Genomic DNA, 15,776 nt, shown 5'->3' with positions numbered 1-15,776 from the left:
ACAAAAACTACAAGCCAATAGGTTGAGTCACCGCTTTGATCGTTCTGGAATGGAGCCAGGATCCAAATCCTAGTGTGTCTGACTCTGGAGCCTGTGCCCTTCCCAGTGCACCACTCTGCCCGTCTTTGAGTTCAGACAAAGCCTCAGCATTAATGGGGAGCTCACTAAGGCAGACCTGCAAACACCCTAACAACCCAGTGGCTTTTAGCTTCCGAGGGCCTTGCAGCTGGACCTCACCCCTGCCCATGTCTGCCCTCTCTCCATAGGGAGCCTTCTGGGGCCTCATGTTTGGCCTGGCAGTGGGGCTTCTGCGCATGATCCTGGAGTTCTCATACCCAGCCCCAGCCTGCGGGGAGGCGGACTGGAGGCCGGCCGTGCTGAAGGACTTCCACTACCTCTACTTTGCACTCCTGCTCTGTGGGCTCACTGCCGTCGTCATCGTCACTGTCAGCCTCTGTACCACTCCCATCCCTGAGGAGAAGGCAAGTGGAGTGCTTGTCCTGGGGCCCCACGAAATGTTCTCCCTACCCCCAGTGTCTGAAATTCTACCGCCAAGTTTTACTCCATTGGGTTGTCTCCTCTGCAGCCACACAGAGTCCTTGGGAGGAGGAGCTCATTGGGTTAGTAATTCCCATGCGAAAAGTAATTCATTCAATGGGAAATTTACTCAATGAGCACCTACTGTGTGCCGGGCTCTGTGCTAGGGTTACCAAGATGAATGGGGCCTGCCAGCAAGTGTCGGGGACAGGCACCAGCACACACAGTTACTCTACCACAAGAGAGTGAAGAAGGACCAAGCTCAAAGGGAGGGGCCGAGGACAGGAGGGGCTGTCACCCCTGGGGGCTGCATCGGGTTCCCTGACAAGGTCACTTTGAGCTGGCCCTAGAAGAAAGAGTAGGGATTCATTGGCCAGTTGAGACACAGGTAAATGAGGGGAGTCCACCAGAGCGAGTCCTCAGCACTCCTGTGCTCACAGATTTTCCAGTCTTCAGACTTTGAAGCTGTCTTTTGAAACCTTTCTTCATTAGAGCAAAAGAGTATTGGCTCCGGCTGCCATGACACGAAACCACAATCTGGGGGGTGAAACAACAGAAATGTATGTCCTCACAGTTCTGGAGGTGAGAAGTCTGAGGTCAAGGTGTCTGTAGGGCTCTTTGCTCTGAGGCCCCTTGTCCTTGGCTTGTGGATGCTCTCTGTCCTCACCCTCTCTTTCCTTGTGCCCGTCTGTGCCCTCGTCTCCCCTTCTTTTGTTTTTAAAGTTTATTTTTCATTTTGAGAAAGAGAGAGCACAAGCAGGGGTGGGGCAGAGAGAGAGAGGGAGAGACAGAGAATCCCAAGCAGGCTCCCCACCGTCAGCACAGAGTCCTATGTGGGGCTCGAACTCACAAACTGCAAGATCATGACCTGAGCTGAAACCAAGAGTGGGACAGTTAACTGAGCCCCAGACACGCCCCCTAGTCTCCCCTTCTTATAGGGACACCAGTCATGTTGGATTAGGGCCACTCTATTGTCTTCATTTAACCTTAACTACCTCTTTAAAGGCCTTCTCTCCATGTATAGTCACATTCTGAAGTCCTGGGGGTTAGGACTTTAACATAAAAATTTGAGGGAGGGACACAATTCAGCCCCAAAATAACAGAGCCCATGCCAGAAGTTAGTCCCTGAAACATTGGGTGGAAGTTATGAATAACATCGCTGACCTGTATGGTGCTTTAGAGTTTGCAAAACGACTTTATACCCTTGGTACCATTAATTCCTACCGAGGAGCCAAGAGAGACCAATTTCTCTGGTGGCTCACTCCAGAAATGGTCTCTCTTCACTGCCTGAATCTTCAGCTTCTTCTCCATTGTCTGCTCTCTCAGCCCCACACTGAGATGTCTCACACTTGAAAATCCCCTCCCTTCCCTAATTACGGCTACCTCCCCTGCCCCCCGCCCTGCTCCTCACCAGGACACCGTGCAGAGGGGTCTCCACCCCAGCCTTACTTTCCACTTCTTGTATACGTCTCATCCAGTCTGGTGTCCCACCTTCCCACTGCAACTGCTCTCGCCAAGACCCCAATAACCTTCTTGTTGCAGAAAGTACTGGTCACATCCTCATCTTCATCCTCAGTGAGCTCTGAGAACCAGACACCGCTGACCACCCCCTGCCTCCTGAAGTGCTCTCTTCTGTTCACTTCCATGACATATTCCTCTCCAGTATTGTCTTTCCACCCTCTGCTCTTCTGCCTTCTCTGTGGTCTTCAATGTCAGGGTTCCTTAGGAACCCAAATATGGCCTATAACCCTTCTCCTCCACACTGTCTCTGAGGTATCTTATCCGTGTCCGTGGATTCAACCACCCTCTACATGAAGACAAAACTCAATTCTCTGTCGCTAGCCAAAGATTCAAACCCCAAATCCAACTGCCTCCCATGCCATGAAGTGACACCGCCCATATACTGCTCAATGACACACGGTGTAAGTCTGAAGTAACATTTATGAAGATGTACTTACAAGGGAAGATGCAGCCCAGGCTCTCACGACCATGCAGAGGCGTAGCTGGACGCCGGCAGGAAGGGCCCCAGAAGACGGCCTCTCACCCTGCACCGCTGTACATATTTGTAGGAATCTGGGGCGGGGCAGGGGATACCTGGGTCAATATGGAACCAAGAGCTGCCTGGCTACGAAAAAAGGCTGTTTGGAAAGGAGGCCATCCAGAGCTCAGTCACGGTTGGGTTCAACTGATATCAGCCAGAGGACTTGCTGTGCGTTCTGCCGAGCCTCCAGAAAAGGAGGAGAGGTCAAGCCACCAGGGCTGTCCACGGGACACAGGTGTGGTGCTCCTCACCTGGACACCTCCACCCTGCTGAGGCGGGCTCTGCTGGCAGTCTCTAGGCAGAGTCCTCCAGCTCGCCCACCACCCATCTGATGGCCCACAGCAGGAACCTGAGAGCCATGTCTGCGGATTCCTCGCCCAGCTCATTCAATCAGTCACCAAGGCCTGTGGGTCTTCCTCCTCAACATCCCAAAGACTGCCCCCTCCATCTATCCCAGAGGCTCTGTACGTCTTGCTCTGCTTTTCTAGCAGCCTCCAGGCAGGATCCCTTTGATCCACTCTGAGAGATCTTTTTTTTTTTTATGTTTATTTTTGAGAGACAGAGCACGAGTGGGGGAGGGGCAGAGAGACAGGGAGACACAGAATCCCGAGCAGACGCCAGGCTCTGAACTGTCAGCACAGAGCCAAATGGGGGGCTCGAACTCACAAACTGTGAGATCATGACCTGAGACGAAGTCAGATGTGTGACCGAGCCCCCTGGGCACCCCTCCAAGAGATCTTTCTGAATTCCACAACTTAGAGTCTCTTCCCTTTGTCTGAAGTCTGCAGTGACTCTCCGTTGCCTACGAGTTTCTGTTTACGAGTATCAACTCCACAGCCTGATCTTGGAAGCCTTTTGCCATGTGGCACCTGCCTCCCTGTCCGGCTTCTTTCCTCCCGGTTTCCGAGCATGGAGCCTGGAACAGGTGCTCAGGGGTGCAGATTTTCAAAGACAGAGCATTCGGCTGGAGCAAGGCCTCCTGACTCGGCCCTGTGCCTGTTCCTCGAGCTCCTCACTGCTTTGCCAGCCTCCTTGAAGGGGGTTGTCTTTTCCCACAGTAAGATTGCCCCTCAAAAGTAACCGACTCAAGCGGTGTTTTCTTTCCCTCCAGCTTGCTCGCCTGACGTGGTGGACACGGAGCCATCCCCACTCTGAGTTGGAGAAGGAGGCCCCGGAGGGCACACCAGGGACCTCAGAGATGCCATCTGGGGCATGCCCTCCAGGAGGCGGAGAGACAGAGAACTCCAGCCAGGACCAAGACCAGCACAGAGGTAGGCTGGGGGGTCTGCTGGGGGGCACACGCCGCAGAGGAGCAATGGGGACAGATGCCATGTCATGGATCCCCAAAGACCCACATTTGGGAGTCATAGGGGATAGGGTCTCTGAGGGATGCCAAAAAAGTCACCTTCCCTTCCTACATGGCTATTAAACTATTTGAGAAGACAAACAAGAAGGCAGATGAGAGCCAAAATACTGCCATTTATTGTTACTGATAAATGACAGGTGGAAAGATTCATTTTATATCCATGGGGAGGTGTGCTTCCTTCTACTGAAGGCCAGCATGAGGCAGAGGAGCCCATCAGCCGCCTGCCCCTGTGAGCACTGCAATGCCGAGCGGGAGGAGGGAGAGACAGAGCCAAGCATGCCCTCTTCGCGCTTCCCAAACCTACCAACAGGGACGTCCATTCACCTCCCCTGCGGAGAATGAGCCTCAGGTCAGAAAATCAAAGGGTGTTACACTGAGTTCCCTCCAGATGGAAGGAAACACCAGGCACATCAAAGTAACAGTGCCCCACCCTTATTATTCATTTATTCCCCATAGAGCTTAGCAATTCTGCCTCTAGTCGCACAGAAGCATGGCTGTCCCTCCTGGGACTAGAGCAGCCGTGTGTCTATACAGTTCTCTCCATCTTCATCAGGTCCCTCCAGACCAACCACCATTCCTATGGGCATCCTCCTTGAGCTGCTATGGGCCATATCAATTTTGCCCCGTGGAAGCTCTCAAAGGTGTTAGAACAGTACCTGAGTTAGGTTTACTCCAAGGCTGCACGGTATCTAAAGTGGAAAGGTGGCATAAGACATAATGTAGCTGTTTTAGACATAATGCAGCTATAGCTTTTCTAGAGTGTGATTAAATAACGCCGTTAAAACATTCTGATATAATGACATTGGAGAGATTTCCTAAATTATAAAATTCCTAAGGAAAAATTACAGTCAGAAAAATTAGTTTGCAGGCAAAAGCCCCAAATCAAATTCTATTGCCCTCAGAAATTAATAATTTAATGAAATGTAAATTCTAAATTTACTTCCTGCCTCAGTTAGAGGGAACCCCAGCACCTGGGTGGAGTTGGGGTGCCTTCAGCAGCGGCCTTCTCCCTTTGGGTTTGGGGGTTCCTCCCAAGCCTCTGGTGTCCAAACTTTCAATAATTCACTTAGGCTGAGAGCCTAGGTAAGATCATCAAAGTGCCAGCTGCTGGACCTGAACAGCTGGTGGCACTGTGCTGCTCAGGCCCCTCGCCTTCCCCAGGCTCGGCGGGGGGGGGGGGGGGGGGGGGCTGTGTTCCCCCAAGACCTGAGAAAGTGCCCACCTTTCTCGAGGCCCTTCACCTTTGCTTAAGGCCCTTCCTAGAGAAACAGCCACATGCCTGGATCTAATGACATCGTAAGTTCCAGGACCCCACCAAGAGCTAAGACTCACATCTTCTTGCCCAAGCTGTGGTGCTTAAAAGCCAGTGGTCCACGATAAAAGCTATCTGTAACGGAGAATGTAATCCTTTACAAACTTGCAAGGTCAAAACCCACAAGGGCTTACTTCAGAAAGCGCCACTGAAGCTCAAAGTCCGATCAGGTGCCCCATTAGTTCCAGTGTGTTTTGCTCTGCAAAATGTAACCCCGGACTCTTTCTCAGGCTTTGTGGTCCATGCACCAGGTGGGGTCTCAAAACTGTTTCTCCCCCAGTCATGGCAAGAAGCAAGCCTTGGCCCCTGTAAAATGTATGGCACAGAGGAGGCACAGGCTCTTTTAGGTGAAGCAGGTAGTGAGAGAACAAAGAGGAAGAAGCTGGGAAGGAAGGGCACAGCCTGTGCCCTCCCGGCTGACCCCCAGCACTGCAGACTCATGTGGTGGTCGCACCTCCCCCCGGCTGGCCCCCATGCCACAGGGCAGAGCCCGGCCCTGGAGAAGCAGAGAGATGTCTGCTCCCTATTGGGGGCTGGCTCCCCAGAAAGACTAAGGAGGAGCTTCCCGCTCCTTCCCATTAAAGGCGAACTCTGGGGGCGCTTAGGTGGCTCAGTCGGTTAAGCGTCCGAATTCAGCTCAGGTCACGATCTCGCGGTTCGTGGGTTCGAGCCCTGCATCGGGCTCTGTGCTGACAGCTCAGAGCCTGGAGCCTGTTTCAGATTCTGTGTCTCCCTCTCTCTCTCTGACCCTCCCCTGTTCATGCTCTGTCTCTCTCTGTCTCAAAAATCAATAAACGTTAAAAAAAAATTAAAAAAATAAAATAAAATAAAATAAAATAAAATAAAATAAAGGCGAACTCTGGACTCCCCCTCACAAAAGGCCCACAGGCATGAAGGCTCATCTGTGCTGTCCTCAGGTTAAACAGCAAAACGGCAGTGTGATTTTGTGTCCTAGAAAAAGAACGATGAAAAAATTGTTAAGGACAGCAGAGTAGATCTGAAGGAAGTGTATACAGCCAGGTTGTGGACACGGTTAGATGTGCTGAGCACCTCGTAACAGGCGCTCTGGGCCTCAGAATCGGCACGTGACTCCCTGTGTGTCATCTGCCCCTAACGGGGGCCCTGAGAATCAGAAAAGAGTACTTGGAGGGGCTTGTAAAATGATAAAAGCTAGTAGAATTGAAATGCCACATGCCTGGCACTGCTTAGTGCAGCTTGTCACTGGATGACCTTAAGCAAGTCCCTTCCTTTCTCTGAGCCTTTCTCCTCCTCCTCCTCCTCCTCCTCCTCCTCCTCCTCCGTACAAGGAGGGAGCCAGACCAGATGGCATCCGGAGTCTTCATATCTCTGACACTCCGTAGTCACACTGAACTTACCAAGTACCAAGTGCCAAAGTCATTAAGACAGTAATGTGGGTTCCGTTCAACCTCGGTGAAAAGGTTTTCATATTAATTTTATTTTAATATGCTATCCGCTAATGCAAAAAGGAAACCCCTTAAAAATACTTACTTTATTACTTCTTTTCGAATGTAGTTTTTAATGAACTCTGTTACCCTTTAACCTCAAAGCAACCCGGCCCTGGTGCTGGGGTCTGCATGGGCACAGTCTCACGTGCGGTGAGAACATTACAGTTTCCAGAGCCTCTCCCTGCTGCTCCAGCAGGAGTCACTTTTTAAAACGCTACCAAATGTCCATTGTCATTCGATGCTCAAAACAACCCGGAGAAGAAGCGCGCGGTGCGGCAGGCCTATCCGAAAGGAAAAGAGCCTGCCGCTGGGAGACGCGGAGGAGGGTTGCACGGGACCTCAGGCAGACCAACCGGAGCGGCCCTGGCGCGGGAAGATCTCTCCGGCCCTCCTGGGACAGATCCTGCCCCGCCTGTCCTCGTGCTCTGAATGGGGATAGACCCCGTTATCCTCACCCCGTACCCCACCCTGCGGCACTGGGAGGCTCTGCTGGACGGCGGACTGTAGCCAGACGGGCTGTAGCCAGAGCTCTCTCCCAGTCCCAGCCGGGCGCCCGGCCTGTTGGCTCGCAGGAGGGGCCCAGCGCCACCCGCCCCTCTTTCTTCCGTGTCTCACCAGCTCTCCCTCCCCCCACCCCCTTGTCATTTCCCTCCACCTGGCCTGCCCCCGCCCTCCTGGTCCTCAGCCTGGCGCAGGCACTGGGGCCGGCTGCTGTGGGACTGGTTCTGCGGGCTGGCCGGGCCCCCAGAGCGGGCGCTGAGCCCCGCGGAGACGGCCGCGCGCCAGCGGGAGCTGACCAGCATCGCCGAGGAACCGCTCTGGACACGCGTCTGCAACGTCAATGCCGTCCTGCTGCTGGCCGTCAACGTCTTCCTCTGGGGCTATTTCGCGTGACTTCGCAGACCCGCAGACCTCCAGCGGACGCAGAGGAAACGGGGCCCAAGCCTGCGGCCTCAGAGACGGGCTTCCCTCTCATCTTGCCATGGAAACCGGCGACCACCGAGGAGGAGACACCAGACCCCCCCACACCCACCAAGTGGAGAAACGGAGGCCAGAGAGGGCTCTGGGTTTGCTCAGGGCCACACAGCAGGACTCGAACAAGCTCTTTTTCCATTACACTGCCTTACATCCCTACCTCAAAAACAGTTTCCACCCTCTTGGTGCGTCTATTCAGGAGTTTTTACTATGCATGTGTTTTAAGGTGTAAAAGAGTGGAGGATATAAGAAAAAGGGTAGCAAGAACATTACAAAAGTCCAAGTGTATCTTTGCTCACCCATATCTCTTCCTTTCTCCCTGTCTCCTTCCCCTCCCTCTCCAGTTCCCCACCCCCAGTCATCTGTTTCTAGCAGGCGCTACCCCCAGAGGGCCTTTACTTGCCCTGACAGCCCCAAGGGAGTGAGGGACCGGGGTGGAGTGTAAGCGTGGCCACAGACCGAGTTTTGGGCAGGGAGCTCTGGGGCAAAGGAATCTCCTTGGCACGACTCAAATTCTGCCCCTTCCCACTGTCATGTCCAAACACGTGCAGAGTCTCCACGGCCTTGAGGAATTTGAAGTCCAGCTGGAGAGACAGGACTTGTTGAAAAGAATAAGCCCTGAAGAGGGCTAGCATGGGTGGCCTAGGAGCCATGGCGCCTGGGCCCCTGCCCCTCTCCTTCTGCCTGCCAGACACCCACCTACCCTGGAAAACACCATGACCAGAAACTGGGTCACGATCCCACTCCTGCTCCCACGTCCTCTGACCTGCCTCTGTGGCGGCACTGATGATGGTTCTGTGATGTTTATCTCCCCTAGGAGATTGAGTACTCCAAGGGGCGAGGACCAAGGGCCATGTCCCGAGTGACTTTGTACCCAGAAAGTAACAGCATTCAATAAATGGTAGCCTTTGCGTGGTGGCTGGCTGGGTTGTGACTGGGGGAGCAGGCTAGAGGGGGAGCCTCCTTCAGCTGGAGTGAACACACTGCGTCTCAGGTGTCTGGAAAGAGACCACAGCCCTGTCCCATTGCCAAGGACGCAGTGAGAAAGGTCCCTTTCTTTCTCTCTCTGCATCTAGGCTGTCCCTACTCTCGTCGGACCCTCTCCAGTGCTGTCTGTGATCATCACTCCATGCTAACCACTCACTATAATTGACCACAATTAAAATTCTAGTCCTTTGAGGCTTAAACGGCTGATTTTATGCACACCTCCTATTGCTGCCAAATTTGCTCCAAATTTCAGTGTCCTCTGACCCTTTGACTTTACCCGTGTCACCTCACCTGCCCATGCTTTTCTCATTGTTCCCCACTGACTTTACAGGGAACCCAGCTTTCCCCCTTGATTTTCCCCAAAACCATTCCCATGAAGGATTTGTGTGCAACCGATTATACTGAAGGCTTGGGGAGGGGAAGAATCCTAAACCACAGAAGCACAATTGGAAATTCAATATTGAACATGCCTCTTTTCCAGAGCTCCTCAGCAGCCTGCTATGAGGGTTCCCCACAGATCTCCCCACAGATCTCTAACCTGCTGTCTGCACTGTGGTGCTCACTCCCTCCTCACTGCACACTCTCCCCATCCTGCAGGCCTTCTCCTCAGTGTCCCCTCTCTTTGTTTTATTGAGCCTGTCTGGATCCACACCTCTGTCCTCCAGCCCAGGGGTGCATGAGCATGCTGTCAAACATAGTAGGGCTGCAGGAAGGGTGGCCACTCTCCTTCTCTACTCTCTTCGCCCGGTTAGTTCCTATTTGTCTTCACATCAGCATAAAAGTCATGCACATCCTAAGGGAAACCGTATTGTCTCAGTGGTGACCTTACCATGGCCACCTGCCTTCTGGAGCAGATAAGTCCCCAGCACCCAGCATACAGTCTCATGGTCCCCTTTGACCTTTGAAGACAGTGTCAGAGTGACATCTGTATAACGATTTCATTAATATTCATCTCATCCCTAGATTGTAAGCTCCCCCACCGAATCACCCGTCAAATACAGAGGTACCGGCACATGGTGGATGCTAAAAAGAATGTGTTGTACGAATAAGTGAAAAAATAAATTAATGAATGAGTGAAAGAGTATCCATAGCAGAGGAAACCAAATATTCAAAACACAGAGGTGGGGGAGAAGCATGACAATCAGGAAACAAAAAAGCAGCTTAAAATGTCTGGATTGGGGGTGCCTGGGTGACTCATTCAGTTGAGTGTCTTACTCTTGATTTCGTCTCTGGTCGTGATCCCAGGGTTGTGGAATCCACCCCTGTGTCAGGCTCCATGTTGAGTGTGGAGCCAGCTTAAAATGCTCTCCCTCTGCCCCTCTCCACTGCTTGCACGCTGTCTCTAAAATAATAAAAAAAATTAAATAAAATATAAAATAAAATAAAATAAAATGTCCGGATTGGCAAGGCCATCGCTAGGCCACCTGGCTTCTTGGGCAAGTGAGCAAAAGTGCCCCTCCACCTTGGTGTTATGTGACCCCTCATAGGGCACCCAGGCTGCATTCTCACTGCTACAGCCCCTTTGTCCAGATGCTCCACCTGCACACCCAGGAGTGTCAGCCCTGCCGCGCTGGCTGGCGTTGAGGGAGATGAGCGGGGGCCAGCTCATGCTAAACCTGGAACTTCATTATTTCTTTCCCAGATCACTGCGCCAGCCTCTGTGTTCAAGCTCTCCTCTTCCGGTTCACCCTGCACACTATAGCAAGAAGGGTCTTTGTAAAATGTGAATCTCGTGTTGCCTGCCCCTGTAAGATTCTCTACTGTGCTTCCCAGCCTAGCAGGAAGCCCTACAAAAACTGCTAGAAATAACCCCCAGGGTTCAGTCCTTGGGCCCCGTTCTCTACCGCAGCCAAAGATAGGCTGTTCTGTACAGCGGCTAAGAGCAGGGACTTGGAAGCCTGACTTTCTGGAAACTTCTAGCTCTGCCCCTTGCTGACTACATGATCCTGGGAAATTTGTTTAACGTCTCCGTCTCCTTTCTACAAACTGGAGATGCTAATTGCAGCCACTGCATAGAGTGGCTAAGGGGATTCAGTGAGGTAATTAACATAAAGTATTTTAAACAGTGCCTGGCACATAAAGTCATAATTAAACTCCATAAACGTTAGCTACTATTACTAGTAATAGTAGCACCGTGGTGGGCGCACAGGAGACACGGACACTACGTGGTCCTGTTATTTCAGAGCTGGCACAGCGTGCTGTCACAGCAAAGAGGGGAGCAATGAATTTTTCTTGAGGAGTCAGGCAAGGACCTAACAGTCAAGTTCATATTGGAGCTGGACTTTGGAGGATGAGTAGGAGTTTTCTAGGATGAGTCACACAAGGTGGAGGGACAGCATGTGCAAAGGTGGTAAGGTGCATATGTGCATGGTAAGTTCCCATAACATAGGGATAGTATTTACTCATTTGCCTATTTAATCTTCCTTTGTAAATCACGTTTTGTTTCAGCCTCTCACCTCTAAGGCGGAGCTCTGGTGTTTACTGACCAGAGACAGGAGAGAGATCTGCATCCGGCCACCGAAGCAGAGGCTGCCAGTCCCACCCACGTCTACCAGGCCTGCACCAGTGCTATCTGCTGGGTGACTTCCTAAACAAAGCCCTGCAACTCTCTGCCGAGGGCTCTCTCTGGCTGCAGAAAAATGCTTAGCCACCTGCACAGAGCGGGCTGGAGGTGCGGGGGAGTTAAGAGCCTAAGAGCAAGGCTCAACCAATGACAGACAAGCGTTGGTCAAACAAGTCCGAGGCTTGTTGTGAACCATCTCCAGAGGTTCTCAGGGACTGGAGCCCTGGTGGCCTACAGGCCCACAGCGTTAACCTGTCCACGAACACGTCCTAAATAGCCGCCTCCCCTTTCCTGATTCATTTCCTCCTGTTCCTGCGGTGTTTCCTGGGATCGCCCGACCGATAAACTACTTGCACCTGCACTCATGTGCTGCTTCTGGGAAATCAAACTAAGAGAATTGCTTAAGACTCCAAAGTCCTTGTGCCCGAGCTTAATTTTGCTACTACTTGCTTTGTGAACCACCCTCCCCGCCCCTACCACTCGTCAGTTTCTTCAACATTAATAAACGGGAGGAGGGGGGGGGTTGCAAAAATTCATAGTAGTTGAGATAAAATCTAGGAGCCTTCTAACACTGTGTGCCTATCGCAGCTCTGTCTCTGTGGGGCAGGCAGCGTGCGGTGCTGGTGGTGGGTGTACAGGGAGAGCAAGCCACATGCCTGCACACTGGAGCGGACACAGCACAAGGAGACACACACTGAAAAGTCGTTTCTAGAGAATTGAAATGGATTTGCCACAAGCAATAACGACATTTAGAAGTTGCTTTGGACTGTGAAGGGGTGGTGTGTAAAAACAAATAGCTCTCTTAAAAATACCGCGAAGAAACGTTTTTAAAACTGAATCGTAATTGAGCTTGGACCACAAAAGCACTCAATTTAATATGTGAGACTCGTAACTGTGTCTCTGGGCGTGAGAGTTCACATCAGTTAGAAGCCGCTGGAAGCTGCTGGCAGCCCAGGCAAAACAGTGTCAGTTTTCCATTAACCTAGAACTAGTGTCTCTCTCGACTTCCAGCCCTAAATAAGATTGCTGTAATTTCTTCTTTTCTCCAGGGTGAGAAGTTGGGAGAACTTTAAAGGTTATATATAAATATAAATCCTACAGACTTCAATTGAGCTAGTAACAGTTTACTTTCATATTTCAAAATCAAATCTCAGCTTTAGCTTGGACTCACAAAGTAGAAATGTCAGATTTTTTTGCTGTGGTCTTACATAAAATCTACAACTTTCACTTCAAGAGGAAAGAAAACCCCCACCATTTTACCTTATCCCCTGAATAGAATACAAAAGCCTTATCCATCTCTCAGAGTGGTTTTTATGTAAATTTTAGAATGGTGTCCCTTCAGAAAGGGAAGGAGTCTCAAGGGTCAGCAACCTCCTATGACTTCGGTCCTGGTCATACTTTCTCTGACCTGCCTCCCTGACAGGTAAGTCTCATCAGACTCTGCTTGTTTGCCTCCAGTGACGGGGAGCCGCCTACCTCTGAGCTGGCAGCCATCATTGGACCACAGTTCTTTCTCTTACTGCCTAAACTTCGCATCCCTGTATTTCCAACCATTTATAGAAACTGACCCAACAATGTGGAATGAATCATTTACTCCAAGTGAATAATTTACTCCAAAATTACATCCCTGCTACTTGTGACTTATTCTTAAAAGAATAATTCACAAAACTGGGAACTCCCTGTAGAAGACAAATTAATCTGGGAAGAGAAGTACATGAAGACTAACGAATCTGGCCCATTTCGACTGCTCACAATTATTTTGTAAAGACGATTCCATATCCGTCATCTAATTTGGTTCTCAGGACCACTCTAGAATGTGGAATTATTTACAAATGAAGAGACAAACTCAGAGGAGAAGTGATGTGTCCAAGCCCCATCACTCAGTAGCAGAGTTAGTCCCTGAGCCCAGAGATGGGGATCTGCCTTCAGGGGTCACCCCCCACCAAGCTGCTTACATATGCAGTGTTCTTTGTGGGTGGTGTGAGCTTCCAGGTGCATGGGAGAGAAGTGCAAAGAATCGACAGTTCAAGCAGAGATCAATCTTATAAAAAAGGCAGGCAAGTACACTATTGCAGTATGTTGCATTGAAGACTGAAAGTAGAAGTGGGAGCAAAATACTTCGGGAAAATAAAGAAGCAACAGATTCCCTGGTAGAGTTGGGAGGTACGTTCACAGACATGACAATTTATTTTGGATTTTGAAGGGGGAGTAGAGATTTATGTGCAGAAAAATGGAACGTATTACATTCCAAGGAGCAGAAATGGCACAAAGCAAGACAAGTAGGTAACAGGGCACGGCGTGCTCGGGGATGTGAGGTGCGTGGTGTGGCTGAAGCATCGGATGTGAAGATGTGTAAAGCACAACAGCTTGAAGGAATGGGTAGAGGAAATTCTAAGGCCATGGAAGGCCACTATAGATTGAGCGCCATGATGTAACCAAAAGCGGGATAGGGCCAGGGAGGGTGAGGAAGGGCAATGGATATATCCAAGGAGTATCTTATTGTTTATCTAGAAAGATTGTTATGGCAACAGAAAGAGAATAAATGAGAGGGTCAGAGGCTGCTAAGGGGTGGCAGTTTGTGGGGCTGTTGCAGTGCCACTGGAACAAGTAAGAGGCCCCAGCTGATGAATGGATAAACATGTATAGGCACACAGTGGAATGCCATTTAACATAAAAAGGTATGAAATTTTGATATGTGCTGCAACACGGATGGACCTTGAAAACATTATGCTTCATGGAATAAGCCAGACACACAGGATAAGTGTGGTAGGATTCTGCTTATATGAGGTGCCTAGAATAGACAAATTTGCAGAGACACAAAGTAGAGTATTAGTTCCCAGGAGGTAAGGAGAGGGGGGAAGGAAAGGGTATTGTTTAATGGATATGGAGTTTATGTTGGGAATGATGAAAAAGTTTTGGGTATCAATAGTGGTGATGGGTACACAGCATTGTGAATGATTTAATGGCACTGAACTGTATGGTTACAAATGGTCAAAATAATAGTTATATATATATATTTACACAATAAAAAATAAGGATCGGTGGATGGATGGATGGATATATGCTGAAGCAAATACAGTAAAATTATGAGTTCAGATTTGAGCATGTTGATATTGATGTCCTGTGAGATATCGCATTGGAATTGCCCAAGAGTTATTTGTATCTGTGGGTCTGGAGCTTGGTGAAGAGATCAGGGCTGTAAAACATCCTTAAAAGTCTTGCTTGAGAAAAATACAACCTACCTCACAGAACTAGTATTAGATCTCTATTTTTGTGTTATGGGGTGGGGGAGGGTGCTTGATGCCCAGTGGCTAAGTAATTTTTGGATAGTGAATTACTTGAGACTTTATTTTGTGGGGGAAACTGGGAAAGGGACAGGGTGGAGCCCCTCTCTGTCCAGTGAGGCTTCTGGAACTGGTTTGGATCATGTATGTTACAATAGAATTTGGAGGTGGGTGGGAGAGGTGAAGACAGGAAGGACGCGCCCCAACTGCTGGCAGTTCTGTAGGGGGGCAGCCTTCAACTGTCAGCCCTACAAGTGATTTGTCACAGGTGCTACCCTTCAGGGGCGGCCCACATCCAGTGACTAATCTGTATAAAAGCATAGTCATTTCAGCCTAATGTGAGACGACTCTGGTGGGTCATTTTAGCTTGAGAGCCCCTCGGGCTTGGCCAAGGCTGCTATCAGGCCCATATCACATCTCAACTTCTCCCTACACCCAACCCTGTATCCTTCCTTCCACTAGTGTGGATCCAGGGCACTCCCTTATAAACATCCTGCCCTCCAAATGCCAGGTTCAGAGTCTAATTCCAACCTGTGACAGGGGTCTGCATGACTAACCAAGCTCCTTTGACTTTACCTAGTCATGGTCCTTGCTATAAATCACCAACTCTGCTGACTCCATCTCTAAAGACAGAACCTAACCTCCTCCTTCACTACATGTACTGTTGAGTAGCTAATGGCTGCTTTCTGTTTTACAAGGTAGAGTGTTAACAGGCTTCAGTTAACCCAGTTGGACAAGTAACAGAAAGACTATCATGTGTTCAGCAAATTATTCCATCCTAGCTTGCCCCAAACACCCCCATAGCAAAAGCCATTAAACCTTCTGTGTTTTATTCTCTTTCTCCTGCAACCCTGAAGTGTTTGCTGACATTTGGAGTCTGGTAATAATTGTCCCCTGGCCACATTTCTGAATCTTCAGGCAAATTCATGGCTGTCCCATTTTCTGAGGCAGATGTTCTAACCTACCAATCCATTCTAAACAGCCTTGCTTCTGGATATAAAGGGAAAAGATGAAATAAACATCTTTAAACTACAGGGTCAAAAAAATTACACTAGAAAAAGCTCCCAAAGGAAACACTGGATGGTCACAAAAGACAGATTTTAGTAATAAAAATAAATATGAGACTTCTATACATTAATACGAATCAAAGGAACCAAGACTAGGGACAAAAGATTGATCATTCAAAGCCTTTTAGAGGGATTTAATTTTTTGTTTTGCTTCGGTTTGTTTCTTTGTATATACTTC

General features: G+C 49.8%; 1 protein-coding gene across 3 annotated transcripts in view; it reads left to right on the top strand.

Annotated features, from left to right (window-relative positions):
• SLC5A9 (solute carrier family 5 member 9) overlaps nt 1-8,608 on the top strand; it is a 28,525-nt gene extending 19,917 nt beyond the window's left edge. For all 3 annotated transcript variants that reach the window (XM_019449364.2, XM_019449362.2, XM_053895632.1), the window contains 3 exons: nt 267-482; nt 3,690-3,849; nt 7,408-8,608. In XM_019449364.2, the coding sequence (XP_019304909.2) occupies nt 267-482; nt 3,690-3,849; nt 7,408-7,616 (585 nt within the window). In that variant the 3' untranslated portion in view covers nt 7,617-8,608. The remainder of the gene's footprint in view (nt 1-266; nt 483-3,689; nt 3,850-7,407) is intronic.
• Nucleotides 8,609-15,776: the final 7,168 nt, after the last annotated feature.

Source organism: Panthera pardus, unplaced genomic scaffold, assembly GCF_024362965.1.
Source record: "Panthera pardus isolate Hobbes unplaced genomic scaffold, ASM2436296v1 HiC_scaffold_11, whole genome shotgun sequence".
In the NCBI taxonomy this organism is placed as follows: Eukaryota; Metazoa; Chordata; class Mammalia; order Carnivora; family Felidae; genus Panthera; species Panthera pardus.
This window is presented reverse-complemented; position numbering and strand designations above follow the sequence as displayed.